At 41.3% G+C, this 24,338-nt stretch overlaps 1 protein-coding gene across 1 annotated transcript in view; it reads left to right on the top strand.

Annotated features, from left to right (window-relative positions):
* Positions 1-24,338, top strand: part of LOC130254300 (mucin-5B) — a 43,046-nt gene that overhangs the window by 10,019 nt on the left and 8,689 nt on the right. Inside the window, exons 10-37 of the mRNA XM_056493685.1 lie at positions 290-391; positions 598-667; positions 910-1,047; positions 1,597-1,761; positions 2,597-2,691; positions 4,194-4,320; positions 7,318-7,570; positions 8,558-8,610; positions 8,998-9,098; positions 9,386-9,537; positions 11,252-11,390; positions 12,078-12,188; positions 12,590-12,769; positions 13,164-13,400; positions 14,252-14,408; positions 14,618-14,746; positions 15,193-15,277; positions 15,480-15,517; positions 16,571-16,726; positions 17,866-17,958; positions 18,588-18,829; positions 19,320-19,497; positions 19,786-20,036; positions 20,455-20,638; positions 21,151-21,343; positions 21,969-22,147; positions 23,864-23,933; positions 24,087-24,208. Coding sequence (XP_056349660.1) covers positions 290-391; positions 598-667; positions 910-1,047; positions 1,597-1,761; positions 2,597-2,691; positions 4,194-4,320; positions 7,318-7,570; positions 8,558-8,610; positions 8,998-9,098; positions 9,386-9,537; positions 11,252-11,390; positions 12,078-12,188; positions 12,590-12,769; positions 13,164-13,400; positions 14,252-14,408; positions 14,618-14,746; positions 15,193-15,277; positions 15,480-15,517; positions 16,571-16,726; positions 17,866-17,958; positions 18,588-18,829; positions 19,320-19,497; positions 19,786-20,036; positions 20,455-20,638; positions 21,151-21,343; positions 21,969-22,147; positions 23,864-23,933; positions 24,087-24,208 — 4,000 coding nt within the window. The remainder of the gene's footprint in view (positions 1-289; positions 392-597; positions 668-909; positions 1,048-1,596; positions 1,762-2,596; positions 2,692-4,193; positions 4,321-7,317; positions 7,571-8,557; positions 8,611-8,997; positions 9,099-9,385; positions 9,538-11,251; positions 11,391-12,077; positions 12,189-12,589; positions 12,770-13,163; positions 13,401-14,251; positions 14,409-14,617; positions 14,747-15,192; positions 15,278-15,479; positions 15,518-16,570; positions 16,727-17,865; positions 17,959-18,587; positions 18,830-19,319; positions 19,498-19,785; positions 20,037-20,454; positions 20,639-21,150; positions 21,344-21,968; positions 22,148-23,863; positions 23,934-24,086; positions 24,209-24,338) is intronic.

The raw sequence follows: 24,338 nt of genomic DNA, 5'->3' as shown, positions 1-24,338 counted from the left end.
CTGTCAGAAAGAAGTGGATGAGCCAAAATTTCTGCAAAAAGTTTTAATTATCTATGAATGTTTGCAAATGAGATCCATACAGGCTGATAGCAAGGAAAAGGAGTGCAAAGGAAAGTTACTGAAATTATTGATTTTGGCAGTAAAATAAACAGTTTTCAGTTAGATATCAAATACCCCAATTCTTTCATTACTCCTTCTTAGCCTTTCAGTGACACCTTTTTCTCTTCAAGCTCCCAGCCTGTACTATGCTAAAAATGTCTGCACACACATTTTTCTCATGTCTTTTCAGAACACTGATGACACAGTTGTGGTGATTGGGGAGATCATTCAGTGTGGGACTTCAAGGACTATGACTTGCCTAAAGAATGTATTAGTCACACTAGGAAGAACTGTGAGTGACTGTCTATTTTTAGTGATACAAAGGAGGTCACTTCTATTTTCCTTACATTCTTGTGTGGTGTCTGGACACTGAGTTACCGGGGGTATGAGGTTTTGAAGACACTATTCCTCAATGCTTAATGAAGCTTGTCAGTTTGCTCTTGTCTGTCTCAGATCATATGCATTCACTACTGTGGGCTTTTTTTCTTCTCCCTGCAGACTATAAAAATATGTTCCTGTGGAAATATCTACATGAACAATTTCATTGTGAAACTGCCTGTAAGAAAAGGTAAATCCCCTTCTTCACACCTTCCACAGAATACCCTACGTCTATTTGCAGAGGGATTCCTGCTCCTTTCTCTGAGAAGAAGATGATCCTACTCAATGTTAGGTGGATACTAGGTCTGGGATTCTCTGGGAATTCCTGTGTTACCGCATGCACTGGCAAATGGAAAAAATCCTGTTTACTCAGCTTTGTAAAGATTTGCAAGTGCATACAACTTTTTTTTTCTTCTTCTCTTTATTGTTTAGATGGCATCACCATCTTCAGACAATCTACATTTTTTATCAAAATCTTGAGCTCAGCTGGAGTGCAGATCCGAGTGCAAATGAAACCTGTAATGCAGCTCTCCATTACAGTCGATCATTCTTTTCAGAATCGCACATCTGGTAGGACCCATAAGGCTAAACCCTTCAATGTGCTGAAGAAAATCTCTGTGGTGTTTAGTGTGTGCAAATCTTTTAGACTCCATCTGTATAAATAGGCCTTCATCAGAGACTTGTGAAGTGCAGACCGTGTTCTTGGTTTTGCCACCAGTCTCCTGTTTACACCATTGAAGATTTTTGTGCTTCTGTTTCCTGTCTGTGCAATGGGATTACACCCTGTCTCTCTGACCTGTTTTGTTTTTCTTTGGCCATTTCCTTTATTTATAAATCTTTGGGGAAGATATTCTCTGTCTGCCAGTGTTTACTGAAGCACATTTAAGCAGTTCCAATCCCTGTGCTATCATTAAGGGCTACTGTAATGCAGAAAAATAATAAATACCCTATAAACATCTGATTTATGAGAATATCAGGAAGTCTCTGAAGGAAAATGGGTTTCTCTCAGGCAAGGTCCATTACAGAGCTAAGAGTGTTCATCTAGAAGCCATCCCTTTTTTCATTCATCTAGTGATTTCTTCTTTTCTTTTGCCTTTTTTCTTTTGCCTCCCACACAAGGTCTTTGTGGCAACTTCAATAACATCCAGACTGATGACTTCAGAACAGCCACTGGAGCTGTGGAAGATTCAGCTTCTGCTTTTGGTAACTCATGGAAAACTAGAGCCAGCTGTTTTGATGTTGAGGACAGCTTTGAAGATCCTTGTTCAAACAGTGTGGATAAAGGTACCAGGCTTTTCATCCCTGGCTTATCAGTGTGAAATAATTTTCACATGATGGATAATCAAAAAAGCTTTAGAAATCTCATAAACATCAAAACCCTCCACCTTTGAGGCTATTACTAGAGGAAAAAAATACTATGTTTTGAAGGTCTTTAAGAGGATAGTTTTGTTGTCAGAATGAAAAAGTGGAGAAAGAGCCAACACATTAACTGATGACTTGAAAAGCACACACAGCATCAATGACAGCAATTTAGATTTAAGGAAGAGCACAGCTAGTTGCCAGTATTTGGGCAAGTTCTTCATCCAGTCTAGGTTGTTACAGCTGTGCTGAAATCCAGAGGAGGAAGTTATCAACAGTGCTGAGTTAAGCAAGCATTGCACTGTACTAGGTGTCCTGTCTGATTTTTCACTCTGACTAGATTTGGATATATTATTTGGACTGACCTCTTCTAGGTACTGCCACATGTAATTAAAGCTGCAGCTACTGATTATGACATGCTTGGTATTATTGCTTGACTATGAGGAATTACCTGGCTGTAAAGAATTAAGAAAATTTGATGAAAAATAATGAAAATGGTGAGGTTCTGTATATGTTCTGCAAATCCAGCTGCAGTAATGAAGTAGACAATACTTGGAAGGTGAAAGCTTTCTTTTAGGAAGGTGGCTGGTCATCCATCCATCCAACTATGCTTATCCCTTTGATAAGTTAATGACCTGTATTTCTATCCAACATTATCCAAACACTTCAGGACATTCTAGTTGATACCTGATAAGAGTATTGATTCAGACAGTAATGTGGTTTAAGTGACTATGGACAATGATATTTTTTCCCACTTCAGAAAAATTCGCCCAGCACTGGTGTGCTCTTCTGTCCAATACAAGCAGTGTGTTTGCTGCCTGCCATTCTGTTGTAGACCCTTCTGTGTACATCAAGGTAAGGCACTGCTCCAAATGGGTGGTTTAATCTAGCCCAGAAACTGATCCCACATGAAGGTGGTCCAGCCTAGGGGAATGAAATATGTTACAGTAGTGACTGGTCACAAAGAAGTTCACTGATGCTGATTAGAAAAATTATAAAATAAGAGTTTGTGCAAGATGGGCCTTTTTGGCTACAGCCCCATAAATAATTGATTGGCATCACTGGCTTATGTTGCATGACCCAAAAGCAAAATGAAAAAAATCAGTTCAAGATTTCAAAGTTTCAAAGAGTGAAAACTGTTCACTCTTTGACTAGCAGAATAAGTATTTCTGAATGGAATTGAATTTAGAGTTTTATCAGCCCCATGGATTCCCTCTAACTTGGTTCAAAATTTACATCTAGGGAGTGGATGTGTATTTACATTGTTTATGTCTCATTTATTACCATTGAATCTTGTTAGTCTCCTTGTGTTTTGAATGCATGAAACAGCCTATATGTTCTCTTGTGTAAACCTCTTTTAATAGTGCTGAGAAAGCTGTCTGAGCTAGAGAGTTGCCACATTCATGTGGATGGTAAAGAAGTTCCTGCAAAAACACAAAAAGTTTGTGCAGGGTGTGTGTGTGTGATACAACTTACTGAGAAAATACCTGAGCCTGAAATTTTGCCTAGAATATAATATGTCTTCAGGTACCTTTACAAATACGGCTTATGTATTACCTCTCCCAGAAGAAAATGTATTTACTTCAGAATTCATGTAAACTATAAATAAAATAGAATTTTGCAATTTTCACTTAAGGAGAAATAATAACCAGTTTCTTATAGATATGTCTGTTACTCCCGCTGATCTCATCAGATTTTAAATCAGGATTCGTGAAAGCCTTTTCCACAACATCAGTAATGTCAGGATAAGTCACTGTCTATCCAGTATGACCCTACTGCTCTAGAGTGACTAGCTGTATCTGTGTTCTTTTGTACAGCCCACACAGTCAAAAGAACTCAGGCTTTAAATTCCAGCTATTCTTACATAACTAGTTCTTAAAATGTCATTACATATGACTGACTCTATAAACCATCTTCTGTCATGCACCTGTCATGTCATTGGGTGCATCTCATCTGCTTACTAGATAGGTACACAGAGTGCCAGTGATCACTGTGTAATATTTTCAGATGATATATTTTGACAGGTCCTAGATTGTACATCCTCATGGGAGGCTGGTATAGACATTTCTTAGTGTTTTAATGAACTATAGGTGCCTCTATCTTTTTTATTATTCATCTGTTAATGAGTGCTAGACATAATGTAATTGCAGTTTCTGTAACTGATTTGCTAATTTCTCAGGTTTTCATTAGCATACATTTTCTCTTAGAGGTATTAATATTAATATTCTCTTAGAGATATTAATATTGGTAATAATACTTTTTTTAAGAGATATTGGTTGACTGCTTTTTGAATCACCACATGTTTTGCTGTTTCTGCTATGAGCTAGACATAGTAATATCCATGTCCTTTTCTTTAGAAATGCATGTATGACACCTGTAATGCTGAGAAGAGTGAAGTTGCACTGTGCAGCGTGCTCTCTACTTACTCCAGAGACTGTGCTTCAGTGGGCGTGTCCCTGCAGGGCTGGAGGCAGGGTGTCTGTGGTATGTGAGCTGAAATTCCTCGGGCAGGGATGTGGAGGAACAGCTTCAGAGCAGCCTTATTTGTGGCAGTCAGCGTCTTCTGTCTTTAGTCATCAAGTTAGAGAGCCTTTGAAAAACAGAATAAGCATTTGTTCTATAAAATTCAGTTTGTGACTGCTTCATGCTCTTACAATGCATGTTCCTTGTGTAAAATCTTGGATGAATTCAGTACTCAGAGAAGCAAAATAGTACAAGGCATATTATTCAAATCAAAACAGGAGTTTGGGTTAGTTTTAGTTTAGGTTTAGTTAGCAATTATTTTACTCTTGAACACATGAGCTTCTCCCATATTTTAATTCCAGTACCTTTCTTGCATTGCATTCAGTCCTCTTGTCCCAGATAATACAAATCACATCACTCTTATTTACCAGATTTTTCCATGTGACAGTAAAATAATACATAATAAATATAAAAATATAAATTAAAATAATAAATACAGTAAAAATAAATTATATTGGTGATATCTGAGAATGTGAAAATCTTTAAAGGCATTTTCAGCTCAGGATTACCTAAAAAAAGAACAAAAGTTTCTTGGACATACACATTGTCACCAAATCCTGAGTACAGAGTCCACATATGTATGTATTTTCCTTTGGCACTGTCAGAATTTATTATAAGATGGTGTAAGATCTGAGAATAAAACTCACAATCTTGGATTCTGAATTTTGCTTCAACATTCCCAGGTTGTCATTGATGGTCAGATAGTTCAAATGAGATTTGCCTCTGTTGACATGAAAATAGATGTATGAGTTTCTTGACTAATTGCACATCTGAACAGATAACATAACAATGATTTTGTTTTTGGAGCTTGATGCAGCTATGGTCTATTTAATTGCCTGACTAAGGGGCCAGCTGGGCTTCTTAATAGAGGCAAACAGTGTAACTGGTGTGATGCATTATCAGAGGCATTTAAGACTGAGTTAAGGACAATTTCACAAACCTGTGCTGAAATAATTCAAAGGAACACAGTGTAGTCCACAGCAAATCGTCCTAGAATCCTGCAGAGTTATGCACTAGACACCGACAATGTTTATTGAAAGCTTTGTTCCCAACATAGAATTACTGACATTTTTTATGGCAAATCAAGACTGGTTTGCAGGATGGGTTTGGCTGAAATCTGTGTTCTTAAGGCACAGTAGGTAATATTGACTCAAACAGTGCAGTAACCTTGAGGAAAAAAATGCTAATGGTTTAATCAGAACAATCATTTTAGGCCTTATTTAAGAAGAAATAATCTTTTGGGAACATGGCTGTGATAAGAGTAAGGTTGTTCATGACTCACTATTCGTGAGTGAAAGACTAAATGTGCCACAGCCTTCACTCTGTGTTCTGTCCCATTGGGGGGGTGAAAAACTGTCCCAGCTCCTGAAGCTCCATCCACTCTGCCAAACTGCAGGCAGCATCCAAGGCAGGTTGTATCCCAAGCAGATGTCTGCACTGCAGTCAGCAGAGTGTGTGAAACAAATAAATCCTGCTAGCTGAACCCTGTGCATGCCTGTTACACATTCTTTAGCAGAAGCATGAGCCATTTCTGCTGTTGCTGGTTGCCCAGCAGATCACTGGGGTGAGCAGTCTTGGCACTGCTTTTCTGGTGCTCCCTGTGCAAGCTGGATTGAAGGTATCTGGGTATGCTCATGTTCTCTGCACTCATGCCTCCAGATATGATTTGTCATCTTAGATGTGTGTCACTCCTGTGTCCATGAGCACATAATCAAATAACCTTTCTCTTACCAGTCTCACTTTATCAAAAGTCATCTTATTCCTTCATTAAAATTTAAAGGGAGAAAGGAAACACTTTATTTTATTATATTAATAGCTAATGATTGAGACAGATATAAATTAATATTCAACATCTTTATTAATATCTTTTTAATTTGGCCTATTTTGACTTACAAATACCACTTGCTGTATCTTCAAAGAATAAAAAGTAGGAGAATATGGCTTGCCTGACTTACATACGGGATTTTGCGTTTGCTTCAGCTAAGGACCAGAAAACCAACTGGTTTATGGTAGAGGTGCTGGTTTTGAATGTGTGCACAAGCCTAGCACACTAACTAATCTAAAAAAGTGTAACAGTCATGGACTGGAAAAACATACAGAGCTTTCTTTAAGCTTGGAACCTATTGTTGATAAGTTCTTAGCATTGCTGCAAAGCTGATTAGCACAGGTGCCCATGAACAACACCCCTGTTCCTTCAAGTGCATCTGTGTATCTGAAAAACTGCTGCAGGGTTAAATCTGCAGAATTAGAAAGAGGCCTGAGATGGCTATATCTTCAGTTCTCACTGAATTTCAAAGAAATCTGGATGCCAGACTTGCTTGAAAAATGCAGCCTTAATGTGGGTGATGTTTCCTGACAAAATTTAATGTCATCCTTATGAATCAGTACTGCAGATTTTATGGCAGAGCTGTGATAGTGGTATATACTGTCAGCCTGTGAAAATTCACCAGCTTTTTACTGTCTTACAGGGTTAGTTGAGCTCTTTAGATTCTGGCATTTCCCTGTTTGGTTTACCCAGAGATCTTAGAAACTATTGTTTCTCATTTCCCCAGAGGATGACAACAAGAGTTTTCCTCAAGACATCTGTGAGAACTGAAATGCCCTTTTCTTGGTAGCATCAATCGATTGGCAGAGTTCCTTGTCACTGCCATTTAATGTCAAAATTTGTCTCTTACAAAATATGGTCATTTCTTAAGTTCAAAGTTTCAAAGAAATAATTAGTAAAGGCCAGAAAAGAAAATTTTAACGAGTCAGAAGTTATTGGTTTCAGTTCTTGGCATAAGATAGAAATGTAAATTGTGGAAATTACAAAAATATTCTTCCAGAACCCAGGGAGTCAAGATCAGGTAGTTTGATAAAAGCACATTTATGGCTACCAGAGTTCAGAAAGGCATGCTAAAGTCATGAGGTTTGATTGCACAAAGAAGGCCATACATCCCTTTTATTTCTCTTGCAAAGATCCCTCTGAGGAGTGTCCTGAGACTATGGTTTATGACTATAGTGTGAAGTACTGCAACCAGTCGTGCCGCTCGCTGGACGAGCCCGACCCGCTGTGCAAGGTCCGGATCGCGCCCATGGAGGGCTGTGCTTGCCCCGAGGGCACCTACCTTAACGATGAGGAGGAATGTGTGCCTCCAGACGACTGCCCCTGCTACTACAAAGGCAAGATTGTTCAGCCTGGCAACTCCTTCCAGGAGGATAAACTCATGTGGTGAGTTGCTGGGATGATGCTCTGTGCCTGGGGACATCAGGGCTCATCCGCTCCAATCCGTGAATGGCATCATTTTACAGTTAGGAAAAATGGCAAATTTTTCCTAGATTGGTTCTTCCCCTGGCAGGAAGTGCAGCCACAGCAAATGTTAAGATCCCATATTCCTGCTAGCAAACAAGAACCTGAAAACATGTTAAATAGAAGAATATTTGTAATCTACCTCTTGCAGAGTTCATTGTGTAAAAAATATCCACAAACAGTGGGAGCAGGTTTTCTAGAAGACAGAAGGCTTGGAGGAGTTTCAGGCTTTGAAATGAAAGAGCAAAGTGAAAACCACCACACCATCCTGCAGACTATTTAAAAAATAAAAATTGTCCATGAATAAACCCACCCAATTCTCAGTTTTAAAACTGATTTTTTAAAAAAGAGAGAGAGAGAAAATGGGGGGGGGGGGGCATGGGGGGAGGATACTAAAAATAGTGTAATGCATTTGCATCTGCCTTAAGAAACTATTGTCATTATTTTCATTTTCAACTACCTTAGGGCAGCAATGGAAACATCTACCAGGCTAAGGCTTTTTTCTTATCTTTAGATGTTTATATGTTCTCTCTCTAGCTGTCTTCCTACTGAGGATTCTATACTATTTTGTAATCACATATTCATTTAGTAATTTAAGAGATCTCATATTTAAGAAAGTATTAGTCTTGTCTCATGGAGAGGAAAATGGATGCTTAGGAAAAACTTGATTTAGGGAAAACACACAATGAACCAGTGGCAGATGAAGGAAGAGTATTTTAAGAGCTGGGTCTTTTAATCTTCGTTCTGGGGATGGTAATTCATGTCTGTGAAACTGATAGCTGTAACAAATATTCATTTTGATAGGAATTTGTTATTCATGTGACAAGTGAAGCTTTGCAGTGCCTTTCTCCCTAGTGAGGGAGAAAAGTGCAAAGAGCTGATGTGTTTTGTTTTATGGAATCTCTTTAGCAAATGCATTCAAGGAAGATTAGACTGCATTGGAGAAACTGTCTTAGTAAAAGGTGAGATTTTGTTAAATAATGGCATTATGGTGTCAGCCAATATTTATAATGTTTTTCTGTGTTATCTCTCACTTTCTGTAACATTTTAGCATTCTGCACATTTTTCCATTCTCCCTGAAATGTGTTAGGTATTGATAACATTTGTCTGTGTAAAATGTCACTAGACTTGCTAGACTTTTTAGACGATGAGGATATTTCCCAAAGCTTACAAGTTATCTGCCTTCTTCTCCCTTCACTGTTATTGGGCAGAAGCAAAACTATTAGAAACTTTAAATGATAGACACCTGCTGCCCTCTGAAATCTTCTGGCTGTTTTTTTTTGCAATTGCTGACAGCATCTTATTGCTCTCTCTAAATTATCTTCCTGACATGTTTTCTCCTACTGCAGATTGCCCAGCTCCTATGTATTACTTCAACTGCAGCTCTGCAGGTCCTGGAGCAACTGGATCAGAGTGTCAGAAAAGCTGCAAGACACAGGACATGCACTGTGTAAGGAATTCACCCCCCAGCAGGGGCACAGCACAGCATGTAGGATTGTCCTTATCAAGCACTGATGGGAACAGGCTATGCTGGGCACACACTGTTTCACTGATAACACAGCAGCTGAAGCTAACAATGCACCTGTGATGTTTGTAGCATGATTTCCCCTATCTTACAATTAAGCTGTTGTTTTTTAAATCCAGAGCTTTGGCATCCAGAGCTAGCACACCTCTGCTGGTTCTCTGTTCTTTCTGTACACTAACAAATTGTCTTCTCTTGCATCTTCTAATGTGCAGTATGTCACAGAATGTGTTTCTGGCTGCATGTGTCCCGATGGACTGGTACTGGATGGCAGTGGAGGATGTATTCCCAAAGATCAATGTCCATGTGTTCACGGAGGACACTTCTATAAACCCGGGGAAACCATCAAGGTGGACTGCAACACATGGTACGTTATCCCAGAGAGTCTTGTTTTATAACAAAGTTTGTTAGGATTGTCAGTCCATAGTGCACCCACGGGGCAGGCTGTGCTTTCAAGCCTTCCTCTCCATCATGAGAGCCATTGAGCTGCTAGTAAAAATAAAAGAGGAAGTATTTCTCTGCATCATGCTGCATGAACCTGCGCTTGGGGAGAACAAGCACCAGTATCTTCTGTCAAATGATTTTCATCCTTTTCTGTTTCCCTAAAAGCTTCAGAAACACCAGCCTTACCCTGGTTGGTGTGTGGTTGCTCATTCAATAAGGGGGAATTGAGTCTGTGTGTGTTGGGCACAGCTGAACCCTGGATAATGACTGAATTTAGTCAAAGAGGAATTGCAATGGTCCTCCCTTGAGACTTGCAGTGCTTTCAGATGCACAGTTCTCCAGATAAATTAATACTCAAGTTGCTCAAATTTTTAGTGCCATAGACTCCACTGTTATTACTGATTATGGTGGGTAAAATGCTTTTAATCCTTATCCATTATTTAACAAAGATGAGACTGTATAGTTCTGCCAAGTGCATGCACAGAAAATAAGAGCTAGAAACACTTTGATCTAATCACCATTGGTACAGGCAGTTAAGTGTCGCTTGTGAAGTCAAAACCTGACAAACTGTTAAGAAGTTTTATTGCAATGAGGGCTTAGTTTTCTTATGAGAAGAGGACACACATGGGAAAGAAAAGGCAGGCTCTGTGTCAGGGCTATAAAACTAAATTTTCTGTCCTCCTGAACTAGAAGTGAGGTTTGTCAAGGTATGGTGGGTTGACTTTGGCTGGACATTAGGTGGCCACCTAGCTGCTCTACCACTACCCTCCTCAGCTAGACAGGATTGGGGAGAAAACAAGATGGAAAAAACTCATGGGTCAAAATAAAGATGGTTTAATAAAGCAAAAGCAAAAGCTGTATGCAGAAGAAAAGGAAAACAAAATATTTATCCCCTACTTCCCATCAGCAGGTGATGTCCAACCCACTTTCCAAGAAGTAGGGCCTCAGAAAGCAAACATCATAACATACATCACTCTGTTCCCACCCCATTCTCCTGTTCTCTTGGCTTTTATTGCTGAGCAGACATCACATGGTTTGGAATATCCATTTGGCCAGTTCAGGACAGCTGTCTCTGTCCCCTCCCAAAACCTCATCCATGCCCCAGCCTACTGGTGAGGGGGAGAATGCTGAGGAGACAGCACTGATGCTGTGGGAGTGCTGCTCAGCAGTAGCCAAAACACTGGGGTGTTACCACACCTTTGTAGCTGCCAATGCAAAGCACAGCACCATGAAGGCTGCTGAGAGGAAAAAATTCTCTCCATCTCAGCCAGACCCAAGGAAAGGCAGAGATAATATTTGTTCACACCACTGTAACAGAACTGCAACATGATCCCTCACAGATTAAAATTCAGAAATGGTTGAAATATTCAGTTCTTCACCTTGAATTTGTCTCCTAAACCCCCACCGTCTGCTGCCAAGACTCAATTATTTAAAATATACTTGAAGGAAATAATAGTATAAATGTGTCAGGGTAGTAACTGTGAACTTTCTGATTTATATGGCATTTCATGGCATGATCTTAGAACAGTTGAGAGGGCACTGCAAACAACAAACCTTTTAATTATTCTACCCGTTTTGGGTTAAGGAGAGCCCATGTTTCATGCAAATGTTGATATTCTTTGCATTTTCCCTCCCAGCACCTGCAACAAAAGGCAGTGGAACTGCACAGACAATCCCTGCAAGGGAACCTGCACTGTATATGGAAATGGGCATTACATGAGCTTTGATGGGGAGAAGTTTGATTTCCTTGGAGACTGTGACTATATCCTAGCTCAGGTATCAAATTATTTTCAATTTCCTATCCATATGCTTTTCAAGCCCACACTGTAGGCTTCAGTCTGGGTAATTAAAAGGCATTCCCATGCAAAATAGCCAAACTGATGAGCAGAACCTACTCCTGTCCTCTTGCACCTAGAACTGGTAGAGTGAAGCAAATTGACTCTCAGAAGTGACACAAGAGGGCACTGCGTGATCCCAAATTATTCACTCCTTGGTTGGACTGCCCTTTCCTGACAGCATTCTCGCATTTTCAAGGGAAAGGAATTGTGTGAAAAGTGTTTCCACCAGCCATCCAAGACTGGCATTAGTTTTGTTGTGACAGAAGTATGCAGAGGTTAATGTGTGAGCCTCATGTATAATAACTGCATGTAATGGGACAGCACTCAGTGAGACATTTTGTCATCCCCAAATTTTAGTTGGTTTTGCTAATTTTAAGAAAATATGTTTTTACCTTTTTTGGCTGCTGCTATGACAAGCTCATTTTCCCCATTAGTTTCTCTTTTTTAAAATCCTGGTCAAGTATGAACCTGCCACCAGGTCATCTTCCACTAGATTCTTCTAAAATTCCTAGAATTTTAGTGAAAAAATAAGTCAGATCAGAGTGTCATTCATTTAGAGCTCCTGAAAATGCTTATGACTGGTTTAGTTGCCAAGATCTAAGAGAATGTTATCTGTTTTTCTAAGGATTTTTGCCCTAATAACGTGGATGCTGGCACCTTCCGGATTGTGATTCAGAACAACGCCTGTGGGAAGTCACGCTCCATCTGCTCCCTAAAGATCACATTGATTTTTGAGGTTTGTCTAGAGCTAGTTATAACCAAGGAGATGCAGTCTACTTACTGTACTTACTGTACCATTCTCTTATATTCCATCTCAGTTGCTGCTACTTATGGAAGTCAAACAGCCAGCAAGCTAAGGCAGAGACGTTGGAAAAGGCTTAGGTATTTGATGTTAACAGGGATTGAACACTTCTGTGGATGAGGGGAAAGATGCAAGGAATCAACAACACTCTATGGATGTGTTTTATGTGTGTGTTTGCATTTGTGACAGTAGGCTCTGTGCATCCATGACTGTGGGTCACCTATCTACCAAGACAGAGTGTGAGGATGACAAAGAACAAGAGGCAGAGTGCTAGTGTTGTTGCACTAGGTTTTCTATTTGATTTCCTTCCATGCAATGTGTCTGTTCCTTTGTAGAGCAGTGAAATAAGGCTCTTGGAGGGAAGAATTCAGGAGATAGCCACTGATCCAGGAGCTGAGAAAAATTACAAAGTGGACCTCAGAGGAGGTTATATTGTAATTGAAACTAATCAAGGGATGAACTTCATGTGGGACCAAAAGACTACTGTTGTTGTTCACGTGGCCCCATCTTTCCAGGTAAGTAGGGGGTGGATTGGGAATTATGATTTCAAACTCAGAGTTATGCAACCAGAACTGGAGCCCCAGTTTGAAAAGCAGGGCTTGGAAAAAAAGGCTTGGAAAAAGTTTGGTTTAGTGGACAAGAAGCAGCAGCAAGCAGATCATATCTTGTGTTTTACTGCACAGTTCAGTCAGTATAAAACACTCCAGAATATTTGGGGCTAGAAGTATTGGTAACACATTAGGAGCATTTCTGTCACTTGAAGTCCAACTTTTTCTAAGACATTTTTTGCTGTCTGTTTAGAAACTTGTACCTATTTTGCCTTTACAAGTTCTATAGTTTATTTTTGTCAAAGAGTGGGCTGCACTCAAAATAACCAAAGCATTTACTGTGCCTACACAAATTACACAGGGAAAAGTCTGTGGCCTTTGTGGGGACTTTGATGGCCGCTCAAGGAACGACTTCACAACCAGAGGGCAGTCCATGGAGATGAGCATCCAGGAGTTTGGAAACAGCTGGAAAATAACAAGCACCTGCTCAAATACAAACATGACAGACCTGTGTGCAGATCAGCCTTTCAAGTCTGCCCTGGGACAGAAGCACTGCAGCATCATTAAAAGTAACATCTTTGAAGCCTGTCACAGCAAGGTAATCCTGTCCTCCCATCCTTGATAGTTTCACACTAGATATTTGTTGCTGTTTTGCAGCACATTTGCAGCATAATTTTAGTATTGAAGCTACTACAGTAGTACAAGGCTGCCTCTCTCAAAACCTCACTTCATAGCTATGCCAGTTAAATCCTGTTGTACAGTATTGAGGAAACAGCAGTGCCTGTTTTGAACAACTGAAGATAGAGAGGATAATAGTTGGCCACCAGAAGTAGAAAGTTAGGTATCTGTAAAATGTAGAGATAAGTTAGTCTAGGACTGTTTGTATGGTGATCCTTGGGAAGTTCATTCAAGTTTATTTGAGTCACAAATTGAATTAATTTAAACAGCAACAAGGCTACTCTTCTTAATTAGAATGTCTATACAAAGCTTCAGTGCAGTTTATTAAACAGTTTTAAAAACAGACTTGGTTTAATTTCCTTGGTTAGTTTATGTTGGCAATGGTTAAAAAACAAGAGACTTGAAGTTTAGTGGAAATGGGGTTTCCTTTTATATTCACTTAATCACTGTCTCTCAGTTGAAGAGTGCACACACTGTGTAGTTGTGCTAAGCCAAAACAAAGTAGTTCAGTCCTGCAGAAATCACACTGGGAAGGCATTTTAAGTTGTATGTGGCAGCATTACACATATGAGAATAGGAAGATTTACAGTCCAATTCTACCAGGCAGGTGAAAATAGAAAACTACCTGTTGTAAAATATCACAGCTCCTTCATGACAATCCCAGTCTGCCACAAACCATCAGTGCATGACAGAAATTCAGAGCCCTTTCCCTCATTAAAACCCAGTGCAGCAGATACAGCTGTGGTGACAGCTCTGTCGGTGTTTTGGCAGGTGAACCCAATTCCATACTATGAATCTTGTGTGTCTGACTTCTGTGGCTGTGACAGTGTGGGAGACTGTGAGTGCTTTTGTACCTCAGTTGCTGCTTACTCGAGGAGCTGCAGCAGGGCTGGTGTGTGTATTAACTGGAGAACCCCTGCCATTTGCCGTAAGTACTGCACTGAAATGCACCCAGAAAGCAGTGCCCCCTGTGCTCAGGCACACAGGGCATGCAGAACACTTACATTGCTCTGCATGTGTGACTGAACAAGCTCTTTTTATCATTATTAAAATCTTATTAAAATCTTTTAAACAAGATTTAAAAATAGTCCCTGCCCAGTGTCTGAGACATAAATGTTTTTTATTCATTTGTTCCAGCTGTGTTCTGTGATTATTACAATCCACCTGACAAACATGAGTGGTTCTATAAACCATGTGGAGCCCCTTGTCTAAGGACCTGCAGGAACCCACAAGGGAAATGTGGGAACTTGCTGTACAGTTTAGAAGGTAATTCTTCTTTGACTTTAATGCTGCTTATGGGAGTTGCAGCTACTAGTCTGGACTAGTTTTAAATGTCTAAAGCATCAAGGTGACTGAAAGGTTGTTCCAGCTGTCCCAGAAGCTCACTGACCATGCCTTGCTGATTCCTTGCCTTGCTGTGATGGTGCCATTCATAGCATCATTTGCCTCCTGCCTTTAAATATATGGAGAGATAAAACACCAATATAAATTAGCAAAGAATAATTATCTTTTATGTTTTTTTACTATGTTGACAAACATAATAAATTAAAACTTTGGAGAGAGAGAGAAAAAGAGGACTTGGAGAAATAATTGGTAGTAAAAAGAATATTCAAACTAGAATCACATTCATTTGGGGATCATATCTGTATTTTTATCTGTGTTTTCCTGTGTCTGTGTAACTCAGACTAAGAATACTTTGTTTAAATTTCCAGGCTGCTACCCAGAGTGTAGTCCTGACAAGCCATATTTTGATGAGGAGAGCAGAGAGTGTGTTTCCCTCCCCAACTGCACTTCATGGTAGGTCAATTGATGGTGAGAAAGGTAAAATAGGACTGGAAAGGACAAATTAGGAGATGTTTTGTTAATGTTTATAGGCAGTGGCAATTACTATTAAATCCAGGCATAGTTTTTTTGTAAAAGTAGGTGCATTTGCAAACACTGTTATTCCATATACTAATTCATTTCAATAAAATGATTCTTTTTTACTCTTTCTCTTCAGCGATCCCAAAGAGAAACTATGTGCTGAAGACTCCAAAGGTAACTTTTCACCAGCCTCACTATGCATTGAGTGATGGCAGTACTGAACAACCCAGCATCACATGTTACTGCAGACATACTGGTAATGGGAGGCCAGACAGGTAGTTTAATATGTGGGTGCACAGCAGCACAGATATACTTTGATAAGCAGAATGCAGCCTTTGACCTCAAGAACTGTGTAAAGGATAATCATGGGGAGGAAGGAGACATGTGTGATATGTAGGATTCATCTTACCCAGGTTAATACCACTTTTCCACTTCTGCACTTCCTTGGTAGTCAGTGAAGACAGATAGGTAGCAGGCCATTAATGGTACCTCTTTTAAAAAGAACTTCTAGAACAAGGCAAATCTTGTAGAAGTGCTGTTTCCTGACCATTCATTTAATAAAATAAACTAAGACTGCTAGATTATTAGATACATGTTTGTGTGCATAAAGGACACATTTGGTTAAGGTGCAGTATCAGTTCATTTCCATACCTGGGCAAAATCATCCCAAAACACAGGGTGACCCAGTAGTTAATGCATTTGCAGTTTAGCTGATTTTGTTACAATAATATATACACTTCCTTTGGTTCTTACATGTACAGTCTCCAAAATCTGGAGAGTTTCTCATATATTTAAATGAAATTGTGTACCACTACATGCACCTCATTTGTGGATGGAAATGCTGTGCAACACCTCCTGAGCCAGTGCTTTTTTCACTCAGAAAGGCAGTAATCCCAGTCACACTCCCTGCCCAGAGGGAGTTCTCCTGTGCTCCATGCTGTAGGCCAGTACCAGTTCTCATGCTTTTACCAGCCAGTATTTCCTCTATGCAAGCTGACTCCAAGAAACAACAGCAGAACACCAGAAAAATCCAACACACTTTAAATAAATGAGACAGACTCACAGTGCAGCTTCTCAAATAGAAACTGAAAAAGTTTCTTAGCCAAGTAATTAATGTGTGATGTTGTGAGCTCCAGAAGGGTAAATGTAGAGTTTGGTTTGCTTTTCACTTGTATTTATACTGCAAGTGTCCTCTGTTGCCATGGCATTTTCTCTTTTGTGCCTCAGTTTGCCTGTGCTGCTACAATGGGAAGACCTACACCTTAAATGAAACTGTGTACAGCCACATGTATGGGACTGAGTGTGGTGAAGCTGTCTGTGGCCCTGATGGACAGATCATTAAAACCCTTACCCCCTGCAGAACTCCATCTACACCAGCACAAGGTACCAGACTGATTCCATGCAAATCCATAATTGTAATAAGATTTATTCATCCTGGAAAAAGCCTCCTACAGCATGTCTAGGATAAGAGCAGAATTTAAGACTTTTGAACTTTCAAAACTGAGGGATCACAGCTTGTGGGTCTTAGGGTGAGGACCAAAAGTGCAATTTTATAGATTCTTACTGACCTTACTGTCAGTGAGGTTAAGAGAGAATAGAAAGATTCAGCAATTTTTCACACAACCTTTACAATAAGCTTGAGCATATCACAGTTGACACTCTGGTGTTGTTAGTCTCAATATTTCATACTTCTAAATCTTTTTTTCTCCTTATCACTCATAACACACTCTGGTTTTTATTGTACTGTTTTCTGCATTGGAATAAGTGAATCTCAGACCAGTCATTGGAATATGAAAATAAAGCTTCCTGGCAGTTAAATCCTGTTCAAAAGACATTTTCCAGTGTGAATGGAATGTGAAAAATCAGAAAATAGGAAGGAGAATGAGATAAAAGTGGGGAATTTGCCACAAGATTTTTACAAATAAAAATAAGTGGCTAATATATATATTTCTCTATTCATGTGAGTGGAAGAGCTAAATACTTGATGATGAGCCTGTGTGTTTGGTATTTACTGTAAATGTTAACAAGTGGAATAAGTACAGTGAAGTAATACCTAGTAAAGGAAGGATTATTGAAAGCAGACTGTAGGTGGCATAGTGAAATGTTTGCATGATCTGTCTCTATTTAAACCAACAGTTTCTTTGAAACAAAACATTAAAAATCCAAATGGAGTGCCACTGGAAATCACCTCTCCAAAGTCAGGTGAAGTACAGCAGGACTAGAAACATTAAATTGAAATGAATAAATGACAGAAAAAGGGGCATTTATTGTATTCCAAATAGGAAAAAGAAACTAGGGGTGTGTGTGTGTGCAGTATTACAGCACTTTACTGTGTAATAGAGAGAGTGTTTATAAATACAGAGGATGGTTTCAGTGTGGATGTGTACAGAATGTAGTGGGGGTAAAAAAAAGGTTGTTTTTTTCTTTTTTTTGTTGTGGTTGTAGAGAATGTAAGAGATATCGTAGGGCTTGAAAGTAGAGTAGTAGAGAATTAAAATACTAATTGTTCTGATTTCCTGCAGAACTACATATGCAATATATAACATCTGTACCTCCCTCATCAAAGGTTGCAACTCCCTGCTTCTGCAATGACAATGGACAGTTGATACAAACAGGTGAGAAGCCATGCAATTTTTTTTTATGCACCATTGACATGGAAAGATGTTCTGATTCATAAAAGTGCTTCAGCAGGTGCTCATTCTGCCTGTCACAGTTAGACAGTACCAGAAGTTGTTACATCTTTGAACAGTAGCTAACACCTTCATAACTAAAACTGCCCATGCCCAAAAACTTTGTTTTGGTTTGAATACCCTTGGTGTAAGAAATAGCAATTGCTGATGTCAGCAGAGCTCTGAATCCCAAACTAATGAACGTGAGCTTGTAACTCACAGTAATATTCCAAATATTCTTCATTTCTTAGTAGCTCCTGCTTCACTTACCACCTGGTGTTTGTGAAGAGCAGATGCTCTCGTTGATGTACTCAGTATTGTCTCTTCTCGTACTCAGTTTCAATTCCTGCCAATGTACCTAAGAGCAGAATTTCAGATTAGACCTTGTGGCCCTCCCTCAGTCTTTGCCATTTGGATGAATTGCTGTCCAGTTCAGCCACTGCATCCCAGGAGCTGCAGACAGACAGTCCCCTGAGCATGGCTATTGGGTACAGATGGGTAAATGCAGGGCTGAGAATGCAACTGCTCTGTTATCAGGCCTCAGGATAACTAACACTTGGGTTTTGCCCTTGCAGGAGAAAATGTTTCTCTGCCAGTGAATGTATCAGGTCGTTGTGCTTACTCTGTCTGCAATAAATCCTGTCAGATTGAATTAGTCTGGGCAGAGTGTAAAACTGGTCATGCTGAGACCCTCAAGGTCTGTGATCCACATTCTGAAACCTGTCCATCAACACCTGCTCCTGGTGTAACAAACCAAGTTCCTGCTCCCACAAGGACTTCTGTGAGCGATTGTCTTGCACTCATTCCTCCCAGAAAGGTGAGAGACTTTGAAGATGATGTGTTTCATCATTCCACCATTCATGCATTGCCTGCAGCCAAGATTTAGTGTTCTCCTCTGGTGCTGGTATCCAGCACTACAGCTGGACTGAATAAGATGATTTAGAAGTATGCCAGAAACCCCCCCTGAAAGAATAAGTTAAAGATTCTTCTGTTCACCTGAAACACCTAAATGATTGTATGTGAGTACATCTACCTAAGCTGAACAAAGACTAGGAAGCCACATCTGGCAGTGTCCTACCATTAGAAGTGGTCAGGGCCCTAACATATGTATGTAAAAGAGTAGATATCCAGGCTCTCTTGATTCCTATATAGCTTGTATTGCCTGCTTTCCAGAGCCAGAGTAGACTTCAAATTTTGCTATGCTAGACAATTAACTGAATGGAATGTAGTTGTTCTGCGTGATTTTTAAGATTTTGTGACATTACTTTGTTATCTGCCTCTTCTCTTCTTTTTCAATTAATCAACAGTTTAATGAAACATGGAATTTTGGAAACTGCCATACTGCCACTTGTCTGGGAGAAGGAAACAATGTCAAATTGTCTGTCATGGCTTGCCCACCTCAGCAAATGAAACTCTGTGTCAATGGTTTCCCATTCACAAAACACTCCGATGAAACAGGTTGCTGTGAAGTCTCTGAGTGTCAGTGTAAGTGGCAGGAGAATTCCTGAAATTTATCCTATGTTCAGCTGAGCCTCAAAAAATAAAAGTCTATCTGATCAACATCTATATTATGTTCATATCAATTCAGTAGTATGGAAGAGAAATCCCATCTGAAATCTTGGCTGTTGAAAGCAGATGTCCTTGCTAGAGTAATTTCTTTTTATCAAACTGGATATTTTGTCTCTGACTGGAAGTGAGTTAAAAGGTTAAAACTAACTTGTATGTACAGGTAGCTTAGAAGTCAAACTTGAAGCCTGTCATTCTGTCTTTCAGGTATTTGCAGTGGATGGGGAAATGAGCATTATGTGACTTTTGATGGAGCATATTACCATTTTAAAGAAAACTGTACCTACGTCCTTGTGAAGTCAATTCATCCTGATTCTTACAACTTCTGGATTCACATAGACAACTACTACTGTGCTGCCACGGGTGGAGCAATTTGTTCAATGTCCCTTATCATTTTTTACTCCAAATCTGTTGTTATTCTGACACAAGCAGTGGAACATGGAAAAGAAACAAACTTGGTATTGTGTTTAAATGAATTCTCAAAATTATTTTGCTGTAGTTGTATTACTGTACTGCCAAATGTCCTGTCATTACAAAAGATTAAGCTTGTAAAATATGGAATGGGTAAGAAATGCAATTACTTTGCTTCTTCTCTCTCTTTTTTGCTTTGTGTCAATAGAATCTGTATATTCTAAAAACTCAGGGAAATGATCACATAACTGAATTTTTTTTGCATACTGTTATGAGTATTCAAATATAAATTGCAACATATTAAAAAGGAATATTAGACAAGTGCTTAAATAACTGCCTTTGACAGACATAATTTGGTGTATCTATGGTTTGAATTTGTGCTGCTCTGCTTTCCAGTTGCACTAATCATGTACCTTACTCAATGAAAGAGTGACTATAAAAACCTTTTGTTTCTTTTCTTTTCAGATTTTGTTTGATGATAAGAAAGTTGTTCCAGACATTTTAAAGAATGGTATCAGGATAACCAGTTCTGGCCTTTACACCATAGTTGAAATACCTGAATTAGAGGTTTACATCTCTTATAGTCGACTTGCATTTTACATAAAACTCCCTTTTGGCAAGTTTTATAACAATACCAAGGGACTCTGTGGTGAGTATCCTCATCAGCTGACAAAAAATTAATGCTCTGAATTTTCCTCCTTCTATCTCTCATTCCCTTGTAATATCTCTAAATGCTTGCAACTTCACTATTTCTCACAAATGTTCATAAGTTTTTTTAATGGAAAGACACTGTCAGGGAATGTAGTTTTAAGTAATATCCTTTCATTCTGTTTGCAGTCTGTTGGGGGATGGAGATAGAATTTTTCTAGGCCTTTCCTTTTCATCATACCCACTTCATATAGGAATGTAGGAAATGTGGAGTCCTGTGCCATCTCAGTTACTCTGGCCACCAGGAGAAATGTATCAACTCTGGTTTTCATCATTAGCTGGCAAACTGTTTCTTTGAGCCTTCTCTTCCTAGAAACAGTTTGTCTGAATTTATCCAGGACCCCACTTGTAGCTCCCTTTACACAAGGAGGAGAACTTCCCCAAAGATTTTCTCTAAAAGCAGCTTCACCAGCATCAACTGTCCTTGAACTGTCATTTTTATATTGCTACCAGGTACCTGCACCAACCAGAAGTCTGATGATGCTATGAAGAGGAATGGTGAGATTGTCAAGTCTTTCAAAGAGATGGCATTAGATTGGAAAGTCCCATATCCGACCAACAGATACTGTAATCCTGGTGTCTCACAGCTATGGAAGACTGGGTACCATCAGCATTGTGTGCCTTCTAATCTGTGTAAAATCATCTGGTAAGACAACTCCCAAAAGTATCAGAAAAATAAGCCCACAGGGTAATTTTGTTCTTCACTAAATGGCTTGGGTGAACTGATTCTAGGATATGAAAATCTTGCATACCTTGTGAAACTGAGCAGTGAACTGATGTGTGTGTTCTTGAGCTTGGCAGACATTTTTCAGCTGCATCAGCAAAATCAGTCCTCTCTTAATAGTGTCTGCTGCTTGGCACTCCCTCTGCCTGTCAGTTTTGGAGAGGCCAAGTGGGAACTAGCTATAATTCAGTATCTGAAAGCTCTGAATTATATGAAACACAGAATAGAGTAATCAAGTATATATGTCTGTTTTAAAAATAATTTCGTTGTTTAAAGCAGGATTTTCAAACATGCTAGAATAAAAACATCAGTATACAGACACATAGCTATGAGTTGTGAAGGAGCCTTTGCAGGTAACAATCCAACATAATATTGTTTTCTTTCAAAGCATTGTAAAGAATGGCAGGTAAGCTGTGGGGTTGTATTGCCTATGAGAACAATTTGTAGTTGTACCTTGAGACTTTGCCTGGGGCAGGAGGGATGGTTTGGCTCTGAGTTGAATTCTTCCTTGGAAGTAGCCCGAGGTCTTTCTGCTTGCTTTGTGAAGGACTCTGACGGAGTGCCACAGCGTGGTTCCCCCCCAGCCCTATTACGAGGCGTGTGTGGCCAGCGGATGCTCGGAGGAGCACCCCAGCACCGAGTGCCAGAGCATGCAGACCTACGCGGCACTGTGCGGGCTCCACGGGGTCTGCGTGGACTGGAGAAGGCTGGCAAACGGGCAGTGCGGTGAGCCTGGAATAGCAGTGCTGTGAGCCCGGCAATGGCAGTGCTGTGAGCCCGGGAATGGCAGTGCTGTGAGCCCGGCAATGGCAGTGCTGTGAGCATGGCAATGGCAGTGCTGTGAGCCCGGCAATGGCAGTGCTGTGAGCCCGGGAATGGCAGTGCTGTGAGCCCGGGAATGGCAGTGCTGTGAGCCTGGAAATGGCAGTGCTGTGAGCCAGGCAATGGCAGTGCTGTGAGCATGGCAATGGCAGTGCTGTGAGCCTGGCAATGGCAGTGCTGTGAGCCCGGGAATGGCAGTGCTGTGAGCCCGGGAATGGCAGTGCTGTGAGCATGGCAATGGCAGTGCTGTGAGCCTGGGAATGGCAGTGCTGTGAGCCTGGGAATGGCAGTGCTGTGAGCCCGGGAATGGCAGTGCTGTGAGCCTGGCAATGGCAGTGCTGTGAGCATGGCAATGGCAGTGCTGTGAGCATGGGAATGGCAGTGCTGTGAGCCCGGGAATGGCAGTGCTGTGAGCCCGGGAATGGCAGTGCTGTGAGCATGGGAAAGGCAGTGCTGTGAGCCCGGGAATGGCAGTGCTGTGAGCCTGGGAATGGCAGTGCTGTGAGCATGGCAATGGCAGTGCTGTGAGCATGGCAATAGCAGTGCTGTGAGCCCGGAATTGGCAGTGCTGTGAGCCTGGCAATGGCAGTGCTGTGAGCCCGGGAATGGTAGTGCTGTGAGCCCGGGAATGGCAGTGCTGTGAGCCCGGGAATAGCAGTGCTGTGAGCCTGGAATGGCAGTGCTGTGAGCCCGGCAATGGCAGTGCTGTGAGCATGGGAATGGCAGTGCTGTGAGCCTGGGAATGGCAGTGCTGTGAGCATGGCAATGGCAGTGCTGTGAGCCTGGGAATGGCAGTGTTGTGAGCATGGGAATGGCAGTGCTGTGAGCCCGGGAATGGCAGTGCTGTGAGCCCGGCAATGGCAGTGCTGTGAGCCTGGGAATGGCAGTGCTGTGAGCCTGGGAATGGCAGTGCTGTGAGCCTGGGAATGGCAGTGCTGTGAGCCCGGGAATGGCAGTGCTGTGAGCCTGGAAATGGCAGTGCTGTGAGCATGGCAATGGCAGTGCTGTGAGCCCGGCAATGGCAGTGCTGTGAGCCCGGCAATGGCAGTGCTGTGAGCCTGGGAATGGCAGTGCTGTGAGCCCGGGAATGGCAGTGCTGTGAGTCTGGGAATGGCAGTGCTGTGAGCCCGGGAATAGCAGTGCTGTGAGCCTGGCAATGGGCAGCGATTAAGCCTGGAAAACATCCCCTAGGGTGAAGCAAGTCTGATCTGCTCTGTCCTCCTCTGCTTCTCTGGACCTGAGAAAAAGCAGGAACAATCCAAAGAGGTTGTTCCAGTCGAGACCTGGTGGAAAACAAGGGAGAACCAGGCCCACAGTGTCTCCTGCGTGGCTCGGAGGAGTTCTGTGTGTTCCCCGCAGTTTGGGCACTAGATGGCAACATACCGCTTCCCTCTGCGTGCTCTGCCCTGCTCGGGCCGCCGCATGGATCCGGGGAGCGCTGCTGGTCCTGTCGCTCGCACCCTGCTGGCCCCACCGGCCCCTCCGGCTGGAGCTGCAGGGCTCCCCTCGCCGGGCTGTGCCCACCCGGGAGGTTTCTGCGGTAGCCTGGCGCTTTGTCCCTTCGAGGGAGGGTACACACGGGTCTGGGCAGTTTAACTTGTGTGTTGTAATGCTCCACAGAGGCCAGCTGTCCTCAGGATCAGGTGTACAAGCCATGCGGGGAAGCAATAAGAAACACTTGCTTCAGCAGGTGGGTCATTTCCTATAAGGCGTTTTTCAAGTCCATAATGTGAATATTGCCAGGGAAGTTTGAAGTTCACATTCCCTTGGGGTTTAGGTGTCTTGATTGCCCTGGGCTATGTTTTTCCTCTTGTTCATTCTCATTTATATTCTGACTGTGCAGAGGAATCGTTATGGACACCCTTCCCTCCCAAAACAGCACATCAGTGTTTGTTGAAGGATGCTACTGTCCTGATGGAAAAATTCTGCTAAATGATCGTGATGGCATTTGTGTGTCTGTTTGTGGTAAGAAATGGTACAAATGATGCTATGGGAAGTGGGGGAAGAGCCTGACTAGAAGTGTGCATTAAGGGGTTGTTGTGGGTACAGAGGAAATGGAGGAGACCTTGTTACTGACCCTTCCTGGTGAGGCTGG

This window comes from Oenanthe melanoleuca, chromosome 5 (genome assembly GCF_029582105.1).
Source record: "Oenanthe melanoleuca isolate GR-GAL-2019-014 chromosome 5, OMel1.0, whole genome shotgun sequence".
Classification (NCBI taxonomy): domain Eukaryota; kingdom Metazoa; phylum Chordata; class Aves; order Passeriformes; family Muscicapidae; genus Oenanthe; species Oenanthe melanoleuca.
This window is presented reverse-complemented; position numbering and strand designations above follow the sequence as displayed.